The sequence below is a fragment of the Siphateles boraxobius genome, unplaced genomic scaffold (assembly GCF_051911475.1).
Source record: "Siphateles boraxobius isolate OS27281-9 unplaced genomic scaffold, OSU_SipBor_1 17, whole genome shotgun sequence".
Classification (NCBI taxonomy): Eukaryota; Metazoa; Chordata; class Actinopteri; order Cypriniformes; family Leuciscidae; genus Siphateles; species Siphateles boraxobius.
The window spans coordinates 10,142,161-10,161,453 of NW_027508777.1; the positions used below are offsets into that span (position 1 = coordinate 10,142,161).

General features: G+C 42.2%; 1 protein-coding gene across 1 annotated transcript; it reads right to left on the reverse strand.

Annotated features, from left to right (window-relative positions):
- Positions 1–4,136: 4,136 nt before the first annotated feature.
- Positions 4,137–10,408, reverse strand: LOC143740192 (uncharacterized). Its single transcript, XM_077232235.1, has 5 exons — positions 9,400–10,408; positions 6,998–8,267; positions 6,780–6,879; positions 5,967–6,550; positions 4,137–4,679 (listed from the first exon to the last, which is right to left on the reverse strand). Exons 1-2 carry the CDS (start codon positions 10,406–10,408, stop codon positions 7,171–7,173), a joined length of 2,106 nt encoding a protein of 701 aa, XP_077088350.1. The 3' UTR covers positions 4,137–4,679; positions 5,967–6,550; positions 6,780–6,879; positions 6,998–7,170.
- Positions 10,409–19,293: the final 8,885 nt, after the last annotated feature.

Below are 19,293 nucleotides of genomic sequence, written 5' to 3' on the forward strand. Positions count from 1 at the left end.
GTTGAACGTTTCAACGCCACACTACAAAAGATCCTGGCCTCTACTGCAGAGCACTGTCACTGGGATTGGGACCTGATGATCCCATATGCAGTTATGGCCTACAGAGCGACCAAGCACAGCGCTACTGGTTTCACCCCCAACTTCATGATGTTCGGCCGTGAAATAAGTGAGCCTGTGGACCTTGTGGCTGGTTTGCCCCCTGACTCTGAACATGCAACTTCAGCCTCTGAGTATGTGCAACAAATGCGTGAGCGGTTGGAACTGGCTCATAACATCACCCGAGAAGCCCTCGGTGAGTCAGTCACACGTGCAAAAAGACAATACGACAAAAACGCTTGCCAAACACAGTACAAAGTCGGCGATGCGGTGTGGTATCTTATCAAAGGAACACGTCATGTCCGAAACAAAGTTAAAAAGTTCCTCCCCTCCTACGAAGGACCCTACTTTGTTATGGGACATTTAGACGACTTAGTCTACCGGATCCAAAAGGGTCCCAGAGCTAAGGTCAAAGTCGTCCACCATGATCAACTCAAATGCTACCGCAGCCGTGAGCCCCTGGACAACACCTGGGTCCTGGACCAATCCCAGAACTGGACGCCTTCTGAGATCCTGCCACCGGATGTGGACGGGCACCCAGCAGACCGTGAGGATCTCGGCCTGCACAGCCTCTACTCTACTGCCTCGAGTGATGGCCCCGGCGACTCCTGGCCGTCCACTCCACCTGCTACTAATTCTCACATTATCGGGTCTCTTCCATCCACTCCTTCCCATGTGATACTTGGCCATGGTGGGGGTGCGGTGGGAGATCCACACCACCAGTCTCCGCGTGAACCTCGGCCCCAACGTCAGCGCCGAGGACCGCTCCGGTATGGGGACTGGGTCACTGAGTGAGTCACCTATGACAGTTCATATTTACACTAGAGACTTTACAGTTTACGTTTTTGGACTCTAGTCTAGTTTGTTCTATACTTTTTCTACAAAAAGCACTTTTGCACGTTTAAAAAAAAAAAAAAGCTGAAGAGCTTTTCAATGCTTTTACATGCTTGCACTTTATTGCATTCAATGTATGATTTGATTATTACCAGATTAGTCCGACAGTATTACCTCTGGTCACCGAAGAATAGGATTTAAAAGGTGATGTACTCTTATGTTTTATTAGAGACTATTGCATTTCTATTATTTTTCTTTTCACTCCTGTGTTCACTGTTGAATGAGCTTTAGAACTTTTAACATTGTTTAGACACTTGTTAAATTGATATATCCTATCTGTTTGGATTTACATACTATTTGGAACACAGCTGTCTCTTCACATTTTAGGCCTACAGATATAGAGAGTGTGTGCTAAGTATGTTTAAATGGAATGGAATTAGTGTTAATTGCCAGTCCATGGTGGGGGTAGTGTTGTGGGATGTGTCTCCAATGTGTTTAGTTCAGGACAGCTCAGTGTGTGTGTGAACGAGAGTGAGTGCGCGTGTCCGAGGCGCGCGCGCCGCCCCTGTTGATTCCCCGTGAGGAGCGGATGAGAGTGTTGTGATAATGATACAGCGACCGGTGCAGGTAGTTAGCGATTACAGTGTATTTTAGTGCAGCCAGCAAAATAAAGCACCTAAACTCTTCGGCAAGACGGCCTCTTTGTCATTTATATGCTACCATCACACTAAACAGCGTGAGGTTTAGGGAGTTAACCCCGGGAGGAAAACTACCGGCCCTGGAGAAGACGAATCTCCCCTGTGTCTCCCAACCACGGTTAGGAGACGGAAGCAGGAAAGGTTAACAGTAAGTTAAGATACAGTACACAGCATTAATTATAGCTAACAAATGCCTTTTCAGAATTTGCTACCGAATACAGATGAACAATATTAAACCCAGCAAATTATTAAACCCATCTTAAATCCAGCAAAGTAGCTATTACAACATTATATAGTGATCTTAATCATCTAACGTTTTGTAACCTACATTGTATTTGCCTCATTACCATGAAAAGAAAGAGACAGAAAAGAGATACGCTAGAATCAGTGAACGTACATTAATATACTGACGAAATTAGCAGGGTTTGTGATTAATTAAAATCATGTCGGTTTAAGGGTGTACTCACACTAGGCACGGTTGCCATGAACCGGGCCCGAGTACGATTGTCCCCCCTCCCCACTCCCCCTCTGGCCTGCACTCAGGATTTCAGGATTCGTGCCGGAGCACGCTTACGTCATTATGGTGCGACGGTTTCGGAATAAACAAGACGAGCGGCGCTCTCTGAACACAGTGGAGTCCATCGGTCTGTTTTCTTTGTGGATAATTTTGTGTCGTTTGGTCCACAGCCCTCTCACAGCCTCTTGTTAAACAGATGTGTCGCCTTAGTGGCGCGAAAATTTTCACGTAATCGTGCTGCTCGTATGAGGAGGTTTGCAAGGTACCAGCTGAAGTGCCCCTGCAAACAAGCCCGCACTGGCCCTTTCCGGGCCCACTTAGGGCTAGCCTAAGGGCCCCCAGCAGGCTGCTAGCGCAGGGCCCATGAGAATTTGCTCATTGGCAAAACGTTGGCCCTGCATGGGCAGCCCTCACTTAGCCCTCAGGAAGCCCTCACTAAGCCCACACAGGGCCCGCACACACAGGGCCCGCAGAACGTTGGCCCTGCATGGGCAGCCCTCCCTTAGCCCCCAGGAAGCCCTCACTAAGCCCACACAGGGCCCGCACACACAGGGCACTATTCAACTAAAACAAAAGATCTTGTTCACAATTATTTATTTTAATTTTATTTTTTTCAAAATTAATCTGTTTCACTATAAATACTTTTCGGCTACTATAACTATAAGTCTTTGGGAAAAACAATTATTCTATACATCTGAAATGAATGCAGTCACCACAAAAATGTACAGTAGTCAAAGGGATTTCAAATCAATGTATTTATTAAATACAAAATATAAAACATTCAATTCAGGTCAATACAGGTTAATAAAGGTAATTTAACACTCTGAAAGGGACTAAAAATCATCCATACAAATATAAAAATAATTCAAATAAACATAAAAATACCTTTGCTGAAAAAATAAAAAAAAGTTTGGTGTGCTAATCATTCATTGGCAAAGTTCACTCTTCCCCCGAGGTCTCTTGACTAGTCAGCAGACGGTGGTACCGCTCCTTTCGTCCACCCGCTCTGTCTCTTGAATTCCGCAGCCACACCTTTATCTCACTCTCAATTTCGGAATCACGAGGACTTGGCTGAAAGGAACATTTTCTTACAGCCTCTGAAAAGCAAATAGGCATGAGACAACATGGTGTATGGGAAGTAATTAATACATGCCATTTCTAATACCACATGCTTACCTGTTACAACCCTCTTTAGCCTCAGGCTCTGAAAAGGTCTCTTTTGATTTGAGCCATTCCAGTTCAATTGAGTGGCTAAAGAATGGCCAATCAATGTTGTCAATATTCTCCTAGTTGCTACCTGGACATTACACCCACCAATGGTTCCTAGATAGGCAGTCTAACAGGAAGGAACATACACAAATTAAAAAGGGATTTTTCAATAAAATGTCAACAGCAGCTAATTATTAGGTCCATAGATAGACAACTAAAAACAAACAAATATACAGCAAACAATAAAGTTTCAATACGTATTAATTGCGAAGGGCTTTCACTGTGACTGTGGTTGATGAACATAAATCCTCTCTGTCTGCATGTGAGAGAGAGAGAGAGAGAGAGAGAGAGAGAGAGAGAGAGAGAAAGAGAGAATGCACACAGTACTTACATCTACTGTGTTTACGTGAATACTCGACTTGGCATTTTGATAAATTTTTGTGTTTATTTGGCCATTTAGGAGCACAACCGAAGACAAAGGCTATGCTTGTCTGTGTTGCGCTCGGAGCATGTGCAAAGAATTCCGTTCTCTTTCCCGACTTATCGCACTTTTAATATTTCTTTTCAATATACTGCACATCCTGCTTTTTTTTTTGGTAAGTATCCTCTAAACACAGTTGGTTATGTCTTAAATAAGCATAAAAGTTTTTAACAGAAGCGGCAATTCCCCGGTTGTATGATGAAGTTAAGCGAGATATTCTGCTGTCACTCTCTTAACCCTGAGCATGTCGATCAATTTTTGTTTCTGCATACAAATATGAAAATGTAATCATTTAAAATAATTTCAACGTAGAAGAAATTACTTTATTTTGGTGCGCATTCCAACACTTAAGACGAAATTGTTAAATAATATTTTTTTGACTTTCACAAAAACTCTTGTGGATGTATGAGCATAAAATACCACTGACACCCCACAACCTTGTGAAAATCCTTCCCAGAAGAGCGAAAGTTATTGCAACTGCAAAGGGGGGACCAAGTCCATGTTAATGCATATAGACTTGAATGGCATGCCATTTAAGTTCTTGAGGGTGTAATTGCATACTTTTGTCCATATAGTTAGAGCCAGAGGCTCGGTCAATGCTAGTTCAAAGTAATTGGTCTTGAGAAGAGCTACTGTTGACATACCAAATCTTTCCGACATTGATGATCTTCCATTTTTTGCTCCAAGATATCCATGTCCTGGTAGCTTTGGAGGGGTAATATGACGTCATCAGGCAATGTGACCTCTTTTGTGCTTGATCGAGAGCTATTTGCCACTGTTCTCTCCAGCATAGTCAGCCTGTCCTTAATCTCCTCTAGTGTACTGACTAAATATCTATCAATACCTGAAAAGGAAGAAAACAATTAAAACTGAGCACAGAGACCGTTTTAGCAGAATAATAGGCTATAAACTCGATTTACGTCATTTACTCTTTTGCGCATGCAGGCCACATTTAAAAAATCAGTCAGTCAGTCAGTCAGTCTGGCAATAAATCGGATCTGGCAATAAATCGGAATTGAGCATTAATGCCTGCAGTCTGAACAGCCTTTGTGGCTTTCTGTGTCACTTTCTCTGTACTATACTATAGTACTATAATACATAGCCTTTACACAAATACATGATAACTAATGTTATTAAAATACTATTGTATCTGTAATAGGTGAAAATATTAAATGGGCTAATGAATAGAGATGCACAGATTGACCGGAATGGGCCGATTTTCCCGTGATCGGCCATGGCCGGCGACCGGCCGGTCAGTCCATATGCCGATTTTATGCCAGTCAAATGCACTCATGATTACCATCGCTTAGCATCAGCATCACAGCAGTTTCACACCGCAAGCGTGAGCGGCGCATATTTTTTTGGAGTGCATGTTAACCAATGAGTGCATTCACAACGGCAGCATGAGCAGAGCGTGAGCGTCACGTGCGTGCAGTGAAGCAGTGAAGTGGGTTTCGGCACTGAGTCTAGTTTTTGCTGTGCTGCCCCGTTAGCTCAATTAAAGTGAAAGCACCCTTTCGATAGACAAAATAGAAATTATTTCTATTTGAATTATTTCTTATTTTATTTTCTATTTGCTCAAAATGCACAGAATAAACATGTGTAGTGAGTTTTAACAAAAACTGGAGTATGTCTGAAAATAAAATGAATAATAAAAATATTTATAGAAGATACACGCATTTAAGCTTATTTTTAATCATTCAGTTGCATTATAGCGATTATCTGTTAAAAAAAATGTTATATGCAAAATGTTCTATTAAAGAAAAGATAGAAAATAAATATTTGTGTGTGCTGTAAAGTGGTTAGAAAAAATGAAATCGGAATCGGCTAAAATAGGTATTGCAGGTCAAACTCAATGAAAAACCGGAAATCAGAATAGGCCTAGTGTGCATCTCTACAAATGAAACAATAAAATCCACAGACAATACATTACAGACAAAATCCTCATATAATTAGGTAATGTAAGGCCTAGCCTAATAAGAAAGAAATGGATATTAACATTGAGTTCTTCTATCAAGAACCAACTCTTATTGTATAACCATCATTACAAGATGTAGCCACAAAGAATAAAAATAACTTTTGCTTCCAAGGCTAGAGAGGTGTAAGCCTTTTTACAGTCTACTAAACATACCTGCTGATAGAGAGTTCCTCACAGGAAGGGGGAAGGCTGCAGGTGAAGGACGGCTTGCAAGTGGAAGGTGGACCTCAGGTGAAAGTTGAAGGCGACTCGCTGGTGGAAGGTGACTCGCTGGTTGAAGGCGACTCGCTGGTTGAAGGCGACTCGCTGGTGGAAGGTGACTCGCTGGTGGAAGGTGACTCGCTGGTTGAAGGTGACTCGCTGGTTGAAGGTGACTCGCTGGTGGAAGGTGACTCGCTGGTTGAAGGTGACTCGCTGGTTGAAGGTGACTCGCTGGTTGAAGGCGACTCGCTGGTGGAAGGTGACTCGCTGGTGGAAGGTGACTCGCTGGTGGAAGGTGACTCGCTGGTTGAAGGTGACTCGCTGGTTGAAGGTGACTCGCTGGTGGAAGGCGACTCGGGGGTGGAAGGTGGCTTGGAGACAGAGTAACCAGAGAGTTATGACCAGAAGGTGGCAAACCCATGGGTGATGGTGGAACTGGTAGCTGGTGTACGACTGCAGCTGTGACTGTTTGTGATTGTCTCTGCCTTTTCAGTGGAGCAGGTTCAGGCTCGAGATCAATGTAGCGTTTGGTAGGTCTGCACAAAATGAGGAAAAACAATCCAAGAATGCATTTTAACACACATAAACAGCTGGCTCATACTAAATAACTGGCTCATACTATTTTAGATATAGTAATAGTTTGCTTTCAGGATCTTGTTCACAACATTTATAACTTAGAATGCACCAGCACTATAATTTATGTTTAATATTTAACCTAATTTGCATAAATGTACTAGACAGTAAAAGCAATAGAACAACACTTACTGTCTTGACCGCTGACTGCGATCTAATTCTTCAGGTTCACTGGCTACAATTAGATTTGTTTCTGCCATTTTGGCTTTATATCTTGCCTTTTCATAATCCACTGTAAGAAACAAAATAAATGTCAATAGGTCTTTCATCCTTTCACATTTACCTTGACACATTTCATGCAATGCTTAGTTTAAGTTATATACATTTCTGGGAGAGAAAAAAAAATCTACCTGCTGTGCCCAAAACACAGATTTCATGCGCTTTCCAAGTCTCTCCAGGAACTTCATGCATCAACAAAGCTGCCTTCTGTTTACCAGGGTCAGTATAAGGTGGCCACAGAGTTATGGAGGAGTCCTCATTAAGCCATTTGCTGCTCACAATCCCTACTGAGTAATCTGGGAACTCAACAATGCTGTACAGGGCCATCTCGCTGGTGAGGTGGTTCGCTGGTGGAGGGTGGCTCACTGGTTGAAGGTGACTCGCTGGTTGAAGGTGACTCGCTGGTTGAAGGTAGCTCGCTGGTTGAAGGCGACTCGCTGGTTGAAGGCGACTTGCTGGTTGAAGGCGACTCGCTGGTTGAAGGCGACTCGCTGGTTGAAGGCGACTCGCTGGTTGAAGGCGACTCGCTGGTTGAAGGCGGCTCGCTGGTGGAAGGCGACTCGCTGGTTGAAGGCGACTCGCTGGTTGAAGGCGACTCGCTGGTTGAAGGCGGCTCGCTGGTGGAAGGCGACTCGCTGGTTGAAGGGGACTCGCTGGTGGAAGGCGGCTCGCTGGTGGAAGGCGGCTCGCTGGTGGAAGGTGACTCGCTGGTTGAAGGCGACTCGCTGGTTGAAGGTGACTCGCTGGTTGAAGGTGGCTCGCTGGTGGAAGGTGACTCGCTGGTTGAAGGTGACTCGCTGGTTGAAGGTGGCTCACTGGTGGAAGGTGACTCGCTGGTTGAAGGTGACTCGCTGGTTGAAGGTGACTCGCTGGTTGAAGGTGGCTCACTGGTGGAAGGTGACTCGCTGGTTGAAGGTGACTCGCTGGTTGAAGGCGACTCGCTGGTTGAAGGCGACTCGCTGGTTAAAGGTGGCTCGCTGGTTGAAGGCGACTCGCTGGTTGAAGGTGACTCGCTGGTTGAAGGTGGCTCACTGGTGGAAGGTGACTCGCTGGTTGAAGGTGACTCGCTGGTTGAAGGCGACTCGCTGGTTGAAGGCGACTCGCTGGTTAAAGGTGGCTCGCTGGTTGAAGGCGACTCGCTGGTTGAAGGCGACTCGCTGGTTGAAGGTGGCTCGCTGGTTGAAGGTGGTGGAAGGCGGCTCGCTGGTGGAAGGTGACTCGCTGGTTGAAGGTGACTCGCTGGTTGAAGGTGACTCGCTGGTTGAAGGTGACTCGCTGGTTGAAGGTGACTCGCTGGTGGAAGGTGACTCGCTGGTGGAAGGTGACTCGCTGGTGGAAGGTGACTCGCTGGTGGAAGGTGACTCGCTGGTGGAAGGTGACTCGCTGGTGGAAGGTGACTCGCTGGTGGAAGGTGACTCGCTGGTTGAAGGTGACTCGCTGGTTGAAGGTGACTCGCTGGTGGAAGACATTTACATTTACAAAAAAATAGAAAGAAGAAAAAACCCTCAGTAGCAATGGAGAAATGGAATGGCTGCCCATTCTGTGTCTGTGTGGATCAAAACATATTTTCTTGTTATATCTGACAGGTAGTTTATTTGGTCTGTACTTTCTAGATGACTTGCTTTATAAACACCTATGTCTTTTGAATCTAGAGGACTGGAATAAAGGGAATCTAGCTTTGAAAACCTCTTGAAAATTATGTACTTTGTATTGGTCTTTTCATCACATAGTATGTTCTGTACCAGTCCCAATTTCCCTTGAGCCATCACACAGTTGTCCCCAGTAGTTGTGGCAACGCAGAACTGTTGAAAGATTGCCTTTTTATACTGGGTGCAGTGAGGCAGGTTAGGTATTGATGGACCACATGAGTGTCTCATTTTCAGCAAAGGTGTCTTGCTGTCTGTCTTCTTTGCTTTTTTTGATGTAATAAATGTCCTTTCAAGTGTAATTTGGTTAAATATTTGTTTAAGAACAAACTGTGGTTTCCGGGAAGCTTTTTTCAGCTTTCTCATGTAGTTTTCAAATGGAAAAGCTGACACTCCATCTAAAGCTCCATACCTCCTAACATCATCAGCCAAATGAGTCAAACTGTGCACATTATACACCAATTCATCAGCACCATACAACTGCTCAAATTCGCTTAAGAAATGTTTCATGAGAGCATCAGCGTAGTCACAGTAATGATTACACAAGGCAGGACAGAGCATCAAGTACATGGCAATTGAGAGATTCATGAAATTTCTGTAGTGAGAAGAGGAAAGGATGTCTTGTAAAACAATTGGGCCCGTATAAAGTAAGAACTGGCGGAATTCAGTGGCTTTCCACCGGTCAATGTCTGCTAATCTTCTTGGCTTTCTCTGAAACTCAATTGGCATATGCTGCCTTAGCTGCTGCAATCTCACAGAGATAGCCATCACTGCATGCGAGCCCAACCTACAAGAAAAATCTCCCTTCATCCAAAAGCGTATCAATTTTCGAGTCACTCCCAGGCAAACTAGGTGCATGTAGTCCAAAATGAACATTGTAACCATGCCTATGTTAATCCGTGCAAGGGGAGAGTTGCCCCTATGGTGTTCCTCATCCTCCTGTCTAGAGAACTGATCATCTGTGCGGAGTGTAGCCGTCTTCTCTGGGAAAGTCATGTGGTTCTTAACATAGACTCCTTCTTGATTGCAGCGCTCACACCCAAAGTACCCATTGTGTCCCTTAATGTTTTTAATAAACGATCTTGCAGGAGCATCGCAAATGAAGCAGTCAATCTTTAAAGTAAAGTTCTTTCCTGCCACCTCAAAGCCTTGCTCAAGGCTAGCTACCTCCTGCACAAAGTCAGATAAATACTGCTCCAAATCCAGAGGCTTGCTATTGCCACAAAAAATTCCAATAACAAAAGGTTCCTCTTCAAATGACACTTTTCCCAAAATTGGCCACAACTGCAAAGCAGAGCTCTTGTACAAGGGCAACCCATCAACATTAATTTGGAGGCCAATAGAGTTGCTATCTTCGTTGATGAGAGTTGAAATTGTCCGCAGATGAGTGAGAATGCCGAAATGTATATATTCACCCCCTTTGATGTTTTTAACATTGGCTGCTATTTTGGCTGTTTGTAGCAGGGTGCGAGCTTGCTTTGGTAAATTTGGATGAAACTCCTGTAGTGCACAAAGAAGATCTGAGAGGGTGTTCTGTGGCACATCATTCCTCAGAGCCCACTCACACAGCACCTTTGATAGTTTTGCACATTCATCTTCCACTGTATCACCTTCATCACTACTGTCACCATCTTCCACTGTATCACTCTCATCACTACAGTCTGTATCACCATCTTCCACTGCATCACTCTCATCACTAATGTTGCCACAGTCATCAAATGAATTTACACAATCCATGAAAACATCATCTTCCTCATCATTGACATCCAGAGATTCAGGATTAACTTCTCCCAAACTTTTACCACCATTAATCTCCTGAACAGAAGGTGATGAATCAAAAGAATTCAGGATTCTTAATGTGTGTCGGCGCTTAGTCCAATAACTCCTGGAAGCCATGTCCTTGTAATCTGAGATAAAATATATATAGGACTTTCACTTCCTTGCCGAGTCAAACATGCGGTCAACATAAATCTTCTGTTAAAATAATCAGGCAAACTAATAAATTGTTGTCAAATTTTGCCGTTTTACGGAGAGAAAGCACTAACACTAAAATGTTTAATTATTTTGAGCAGCATTTGCACACCCCATCATGCTGTTGGCTATACTAAAATATAGTGGTTAGTCTAGTCTACAATGTTTTATAATAATAATGTGTTCTATTTAGTGTCCATTTCATTCATTTAAAATTTTGTATATTGGGGGTATACAAGTTATTTCACATATTATTTTTTTTTTTTAAGTAACGCAATAATTACTTTCCCTGGTATGTATTTAGTTACTTTTGTAATGATGTAACTCAGTTTACTAATTCAGTTTTTGTGAGAAGTAACTAGAACTAATTACTTTTTTAAACTTACCCAACACTGGTTGCACACCAACTTTAAGAATGTAAATGCAATTAAACTACAGATTATTTTTGGCTACACTGTTATAAACAACTGCTATTGTGTGACATACCTTTCTGTAAGGACAGGATTTTTGCTAAAAAGAAGTGTCAGGAGCCTGTTTAAAACAAAGACAAGCAAGAACATACAGCACATTAAAACATACATACATGTGATTGACTTACTATAACTTCACAAATAAACATGATCAAATTACACATAAAATTTACAGCTGTGTTTGTGGTATTCAAGCAGGACAACAAACATGGAATTTTCTGAAAGCCCATATCATATATGCTTAATTAAATGCATGTAATCCATGTGTGCTGGCTTGTACTTTACAATAAGCTTCATTAGTTAATGTTTTACGTACATGAACTAACCGTGAGCAATACATTTGTTACAGTATTTGTTCATCTTTATTATTGTTGGTTAATAAAATAAAGCTGTCCATTGTTTGTTCATGTTAGTTTACAGTGCACGATTTTAATGAAGTATTAGTAAATGTTGAAATTAACATTAATAAAAGCTGTAGAAGTGAAGTTCATTATTAGTTCATGCTACATACATAATGAACTATAATGAACTTTTTTGTGTTATCAGGATTGGTTATCGAGAATATAAAAATGTCCAGTTTTCTTGACATTAGATTAGAGGAACGTGTTTTAAGATGCAGGATGCTTGTTTGTTTTTTTAGAGGAACTATCCTTTCGATGTCTTTATTAAGACTTTACCGATAACTTGCCGCATGATATAGCTTCAATTAATCAAAACCCAGATACTGAGAAGGTGTTTAACAGTTAGTAAACATACTTACAAAGCCAAAGATGCACTATTTTGATTGTCTTGGCTCTTAAAAGAGCCGTTAGGGTGGATTTTGCTGCTGTTGAGACACGAGCAAAAAAGAGAAAAAGAAGAAACATGAGTGTTTTTTTAATATATAATTTAAAATGCTGAGGTGTAAAGTCCAGGGGTCAAAAAGTAAAAGTCCTGCTATATGTTTATTCCACCATGAACTCAGCCAGCTGATTTCACTAATGCCAAGTTCTCACTACACAACTTTAAACGTCAGCAGATAGCTGTGCTGTTCAGACGACTTGCTCTGGAGTCTTGAAGTCATTGTGGTGTTCACACTGCGTGACACTACGTAAATGATCTGCAACATGGAGTTACACACTATACATAAGCTGACAACAAATATGGATGCTTCTCATTTCTTATTTGTGCATCCTCGTTTTCTTTCCTCGCTTCCTTCCTTCGCGTCTCAGCTCCACCCCCTGTAGGACGCGAGGGAAGGAAGCGAGGAAAGAAAAGGAGGAATCGAATAAAATCTTTTTTATATAGATTCATAGAATACAGCCTGAATATAGGCTAATTGCTTCCAGAACTTATTTTTGGGGATGCTATCGGGGTGCTTTGGTCTTTCTTGGGGGTGCTGAAGCACTCCTCCTATAGCGATGCACATGCATCTGCACTACAGAGAGAGTTGGAGGTGAGTAAAACATGTTTATAATGAAAATGCAGCAGCCATAATCCTGTCTAAAAAACTGCTAATTAGCAAATCCAGGTGATTGGAACAAAATACTGAGGTGGACTTTTACTTTCTGAACCTGGACTTTACACCTCTGTTAAAATGTGCTGGTTGTTCATCAATTATTAAAGAGTGGGCATGACATAAGAAGTGAGTGGGCATGACATTATGACATCACTACAATATACTAATCAGAATGTAGGCTACATGGCAAAAAAATCACAGATGCACAGATGGTCACTTACCAACAAACAGATGCTAATGAAGCTGGAAAAAGAGAAGAGAATAATTATTTTCATATAGAGAAATGCATTCGATGAGACTTTCCAACAAAAAAATAATCTATTAAGTAGGCCTACTACTATAAAAGTGACTTTAGACATGTTACTTTAAGTTACTTTAGACATACAGTGGGCTATTACATAGTCAGTGACAGTAAACAGCAATAGAACATTTCCTGATATATACTGGTCTAAATATTTTATTTTCATTATTGCATCAATAATTACAAAATGACGAGTGTGGCTGATTTCATAATAGTTTTCCCACCTGTAGGCTACAGGATATGGGGGGGGGAGGGGGGCGGGAGAGAGGGAGGGGGGAGGAGAGAGGGGGGGAGAGGGAGGAGAGAGGGGGGGGGAGAGAGGGAGGGGGGGAGAGGGAGAGAGAGGGAGGGGGGAGGAGAGAGTGGGGGGAGAGAGGGGGGGGGGAGAGAGAGAGGGGGTGGGGAGAGGGAGGGGGGGGAGAGAGAGAGAGGGGGTGGGGAGAGGGAGGGGGGGAGAGAGAGAGGGGGTGGGGAGAGGGAGGGGGAGAGGGAGGGGGGGAGAGAGAGAGGGGGTGGGGAGAGGGAGGGGGGGGGAGAGAGAGGGGGGGTGGGGAGAGGGAGGGGGGGAGAGAGAGAGGGGGTGGGGAGAGGGAGGGGGGAGAGAGAGAGAGGGGGGTGGGGAGAGGGAGGGGGGGAGAGAGAGAGGGGGTGGGGAGAGGGAGGGGGGGAGAGAGAGAGGGGGAGGGAGGGGGGGAGAGAGAGAGGGGGTGGGGAGATTGAGAGAGGGGGGGTGGGGAGAGGGAGGGGGGGAGAGAGAGGGGGTGGGGAGAGGGAGGGGGGGAGAGAGAGAGGGGGTGGGGAGAGGGAGGGGGGAGAGAGAGAGAGGGGGGTGGGGAGAGGGAGGGGGGGAGAGAGAGAGAGGGGGTGGGGAGAGGGAGGGGGGGAGAGAGAGGGGGGGTGGGGAGATTGAGAGAGGGGGGGTGGGGAGAGGGAGGGGGGGAGAGAGAGAGGGGGTGGGGAGAGGGAGGGGGGGAGAGAGAGAGGGGGTGGGGAGAGGGAGGGGGGAGAGAGAGAGGGGGTGGGGAGAGGGAGGGGGGAGAGAGAGAGAGGGGGGTGGGGAGAGGGAGGGGGGAGAGAGAGAGAGGGGGTGGGGAGAGGGAGGGGGGGAGAGAGAGGGGGGGTGGGGAGAGGGAGGGGGGGAGAGAGAGAGAGGGGGTGGGGAGAGGGAGGGGGGGAGAGAGAGAGGGGGGGTGGGGAGAGGGAGGGGGGGAGAGAGAGAGGGGGTGGGGAGAGGGAGGGGGGGAGAGAGAGAGGGGGTGGGGAGAGGGAGGGGGGGAGAGAGAGAGGGGGGGGGGGGAGAGGGAGGGGGGGAGAGAGAGAGGGAGGGGGGGAGAGAGAGAGGGAGGGGGGGGGAGAGAGAGGGAGGGGGTTTAAATCACTTGGGTGCAAATGACATCACGCATATTTAACGGAATTTAACGGCATTTAACTGTAGCCTACTGTATGGTCTTGGGGCCTAATGTTGAAAAAAGGCGGAAAGTCATTGTTTGTGTGTGGAAAAGGGCGTCCGACAACCTTTTAACCATTTAATTTGTTTCATTTGAGAAAACGGATGTTATTTATGTTTAGTTGTTATAGCTGAGAAAAAAAACCTGTTCAAACTGTGTCCTAAAATAATGTATTATTTACTCCGGTCTTATTTTGAAATGTCATAACCTATTTATAGCTAGTTTTACATCATTTACATAGCCTATCTGTTTAAATGTAATTAAATGTAGTCTTTAAGGTAATTAAAATAATCTGATAGTGATAAGTAGATACTTTACCTCAGGAAAACTCAGTCGTCCGTGGTGATCCAGTCAGAAGAGATGTCCGCTGGGCGAAGGGCACTGACTGCAGCTCTGCTGCAGCTTTATATATGCCCTCTGCATTCTTTCGCGGGCTTGCCACGCGAGTGATAATTTATGAACTATGTAATTTTATAAACTTTTTATATTTTTTTAATTTCAAAAAAATGTTTTGTATAGCCTACATCTAAAATACATTTCGTTATTGTACCCCGGCATTATGACTAAATAAAATAAAATAAAAGTGCAGTGTTTTTAACAGAGCGCCGAGTGAATTTAGAAATGTAAAAAATAAAAATACAATAGCCTGTCTGGATGTTGGCATATATTTTAAATAGCCTACACACTCAGGATGTCCGTGTCTTTTTGACACCATGGGAAATGAATGGAGAAGACTATAAAAACGATAACTTGTCATAGAAATCACAGAAACATGGACAATGGCGTTGCAACACTATAAATGCACAATTTAAAAATAATTTTGTTTTTTTTTACAAACATTTATTTCACGTTAATGTTTGTTCACTCATTGCATTTTTACGATGTGGTACGTTTGTTGTTAAACATTTACACAACACAAGGAAGCTTGATTTCAATCTTTTAATTAAATTGAAAAAATGTATAGCACAAATAAATAGGCTAACAATAGCAAAAGAAAAGTTTTGGATAGGTCTAGTAGCCTATTCAGAAATACAGAATATAAATAAAGTAGCAGAATCAACTGTAAAATAACACTGGGCAACTTTCTTTATTAAAAAATGGTAACACTATAATAAGGTTTAATTTTGTTAGCATTAGTTGAACCAAAAATTTTATAAGACATTTTTAAGAAAGTTGTATCTGTTAACATTAGTCAATGCACTGTGAACTAACATGAACGCACATATTTTATAATAACAATAACAAAGGCTATTGCTCTCTGTTAGTTAATGCATTAACAAATGAGACCGTATTGTAAAGTGTTATCAAAAAATCTATTGCCTAACAAAAAAAAAAAAAAAAAAAAAACCTAAATAAGTCATTGGATAACATTGGGCTGCATATAAAGAAACTAAATGCACGTGCCATGGATCAATAAAATGGAATCGCCTCTGCACCGACAATAAGGAAATTATTTCAATCAAACCATATCGTTGATGAAAATAATACGAGAACAATTATAACGCAATGTTTTTGAAAAAAAAAATATTTTTAATATTACAGTGATAGTAAACATCTTTAATAGCTTAAGTACGGTTTCAAATGACATTGCTGTCAGTGTGAGCTGCGCGCGCTGAAGCTGAAGAGAACGAAACTGAATCGCTTTGCTAGAAGATTAATCAACTCAACGGTTGCCCAATTTACTAATTTATTACAATAGTGAATACAATTATAATTATATGACAGTCCCAATCAGCTTTTAATGTTTTGCATTGTTGTTTAAAGTGCGCGCGCTGAAGCTGAAGAGAACGAGCACCGGGAAACTGAAGAACTTTTCTAGCAGGTTGTTTAAACGAAATGCATCATATGTGAGATTAATCATATATTTATATTACATCAACTTTATATCACGACTTATCTGCAAAAAATGACGTGAATGCACAATCGAACTTGTGCTGGTCATAATGTGTAGGCCCTGTTCTGGACGCGCTATTCCCACAACAAGCGCGCTGAAACGGCAACTAAACTCAGAGAATTTACAACGTTTTATTACAATAATGTTCTCATTATAATGGCATGTATATGACAGTCCCAATTATAGTTATAAATGTGCATTTCTGTTTAAGCTGCGCACGGTAAAGATGATCACCCGTACAATGAAGCGCTACTGCATCATTAACTCAAACCAAACGCATCCCATATTAGATTAATCAGATATATATACACAAAATAAACATATTATTGCAACTTACAATGGCACAGAATGCTGCGAATGCTCAATAGAACTTGACTGTGCTTGTCATGAAGGCTTAACTCCATAAACGCGCTCTTTCCGCCACAACGCGCTCGTCGCGCTGAAACACTGCGAACAAGAATTCACAACATTCTTTTGCAGAAGTGCTCTTATTATAATATTATGAAGCTTATGTGACAGATTTGTGCTGCACACGTTGCACTGAACTGTATATCTTCCTTTTCGAAGTGAATCCAATCATTCAGAACCATCATAGTGAACAGCGCTAATCTCTCAACTGAAGTAAATAATCTATCTATCGGCTTTGATATATTGGCCCAATTTTCTTATCGGCTCGATAACGATAACGTCAAAGACCATTTATCGGCCGATATCAATATGTGGTCGATATATCGTGCATCCCTAATACCAATATATTGGAACGTCTGTTTATATAGGCCTACTCCATTAATAAAGGAGTCCAGACATTGGAAAAATATCAGTCCACAATCCACATGTTTTTTATATTTAATATGAGGGAAATAGACATGCGTGACACAAAAAATCTTTAACTTTTAGGTATAGCAAATTATTTTTTAGAAAAGTCTGCTAGACTAACGTCGCTCATAAATCATGAAAATGCACACATCTACCAAAATCTTTAACTTTTAGGTATAGCTAAATATTTTTTAGTAATTCTGTCAATTACATTAGATTTCATTGAAGGTAAATTGGAGCGGCCACACTGAGCTGTGCTTGACGGCCACAGACGTGAAGTGAACGCTGTCCGGTACTGTCTGAAAAGGTTAACTCTGCGGCGATGCTTGTGCAAAACAGATTTAACTAATCATAAAGTCAATCAGGATACATAACACAGTAGGCCTACACTAAAAAGTGACTGTTCTTTTGTGACTGTGCCCCCTCAAGAATCCCCCCCCCCCCCCCCCCCCCCCCCCCTCCCCTCTTACAATATAGTTCCAACGTCACTGGACATGAAGAAGAGCTAAATTCGCGAGATGGACGTATGCGCATATTTGTTCTGTGTTTTCTTTCTAAACAGTTATATGTTTATGTTGTATTTTTCATGTTTTCATCACGCAATCATGTTTTTGATGCGGTGGGGACGCGTTCACGTTACATGTGAATGATCAATTATCAAAATAATATCCTTTTTAAAGTAAGATTTGTTCTTAGAGTTTTTAAGGGATCTCGCATTGTCTTGTAGACACAATCCAATGCAAATTATTTTTTCTTTTTATTCCTTCTGAGCAGATAAATGGAAGGTCTTATGAATTTCACATTAAATTTTAAAAAGGAGCCAAAACGTATGAAAGTGGGCTACCTAAACAAAACCTGCATGGGCCCAAAGGTACAAAACCTGCTCTGGGCCCGAACGGGATGGCCCACAATGGGCCATCATGGGCTTAATGTGGGCAGCACGCTAGTTTGGGCTGCTCACAGATAGCCCGCGGTGAGCCCAAAGCAGTGGGCCTCGCCTGGGCAAGCCCGCACTGGGCCTGTTTAGGTTTGGCGTGGGCTGGCCCTAGCCCACTGTGCCCACAAAAAGCCAGCGTGGGCCCCGCAGGGGCATGTTTGCAGGGGTCTAGAGGTGACACAGAAGCGGCATTAATATATTTACACTCCATTTACAATTGCATAAATAAAGCTATGAGATTTTTTTTAAATCAATATTTAAACATGAAATGATTTCTAATTTTAACGTTTTAATTAAAGGGTACTTTAAATATGAAACTAAAACCGCCAGTAGGCGGCGGAAAGTCACAGAAGTGAGTTGAGGGATTCATTCATTCAACCGATTTGTTCAAACGGCTGATTCATTCGGGAAAGCAGCAAGTGATCAAAACGCGGATTTCAGTCAATAAATCATCGCTGTCTGTTGCATTGAGACTCTGCTACGGTTTCATTTTGAAATTCTAGTCGGCGAAATAAAGGGAAAACAAAAAATATTGACAATATTGTGTCTAAAAAGTAACTCATGTTAACTTATTGTTGATTTAACTGTTGTATAACATCAATATCACAGTTGCAATTGTGCACGGGAAAACGGCACTCTTGCTGATTTGATATTCTAATATAAGAACATAATATGATATAAATATAAGACATAGGCCTACCTATGAACCGCACACAGCAGTGAAAGAACCATAGACAAATGCGATGTCAGCTCACAGTGCCTCGTACATAGTTAAAACAATGATTACAATATTTTAATAGACAATACACATCGCACAACCGATACGCACATACAGAATGAACTTGCAACTGACCAGCTTTCTCCTTCTCTCCTCTCTCGCGTGCAGGAGACAGACGTTATTCTGCCGCGATTCCCGCGAATGTGATGCGAATTGTCACGTGAACAAGCAAATCCACAAAGATAGAATAATAAAAAAAAAAATATGCACACAACGATAACAAAGATAGCAAAAAACAGTTTTGTAAAAATTATTTCACACTCCACATTTAGGGGGGCCACAAGGGGGGCCAAGCTTGTTGTCACAGGGGCACGGGCCCCCCTGGCCATCCTCTAGAACCGCCAATGACCGGCAACAACACTGAGATTGTTAATACTGTAATAAAACGTTTATACACTATGTAATTGCCTAATGTATGCTCTACTTTATTGTCAAAAAAGCACGTTGTAACTTTCAGTTATTAAAATTATTATTATAAAAAATAGTATTAATATAATGATAATAATAATAATAATAATAATAATAATAATAATAATAATAATAATAATAATAATAATAATAATATGATTATTTTATATAGTACCTTTCTACAGACTCAAAACCGACAATATAAATATACTTGGTTATTTTATTTACAAAATGAGACTAGTAAAAAACTCTTGTATTAC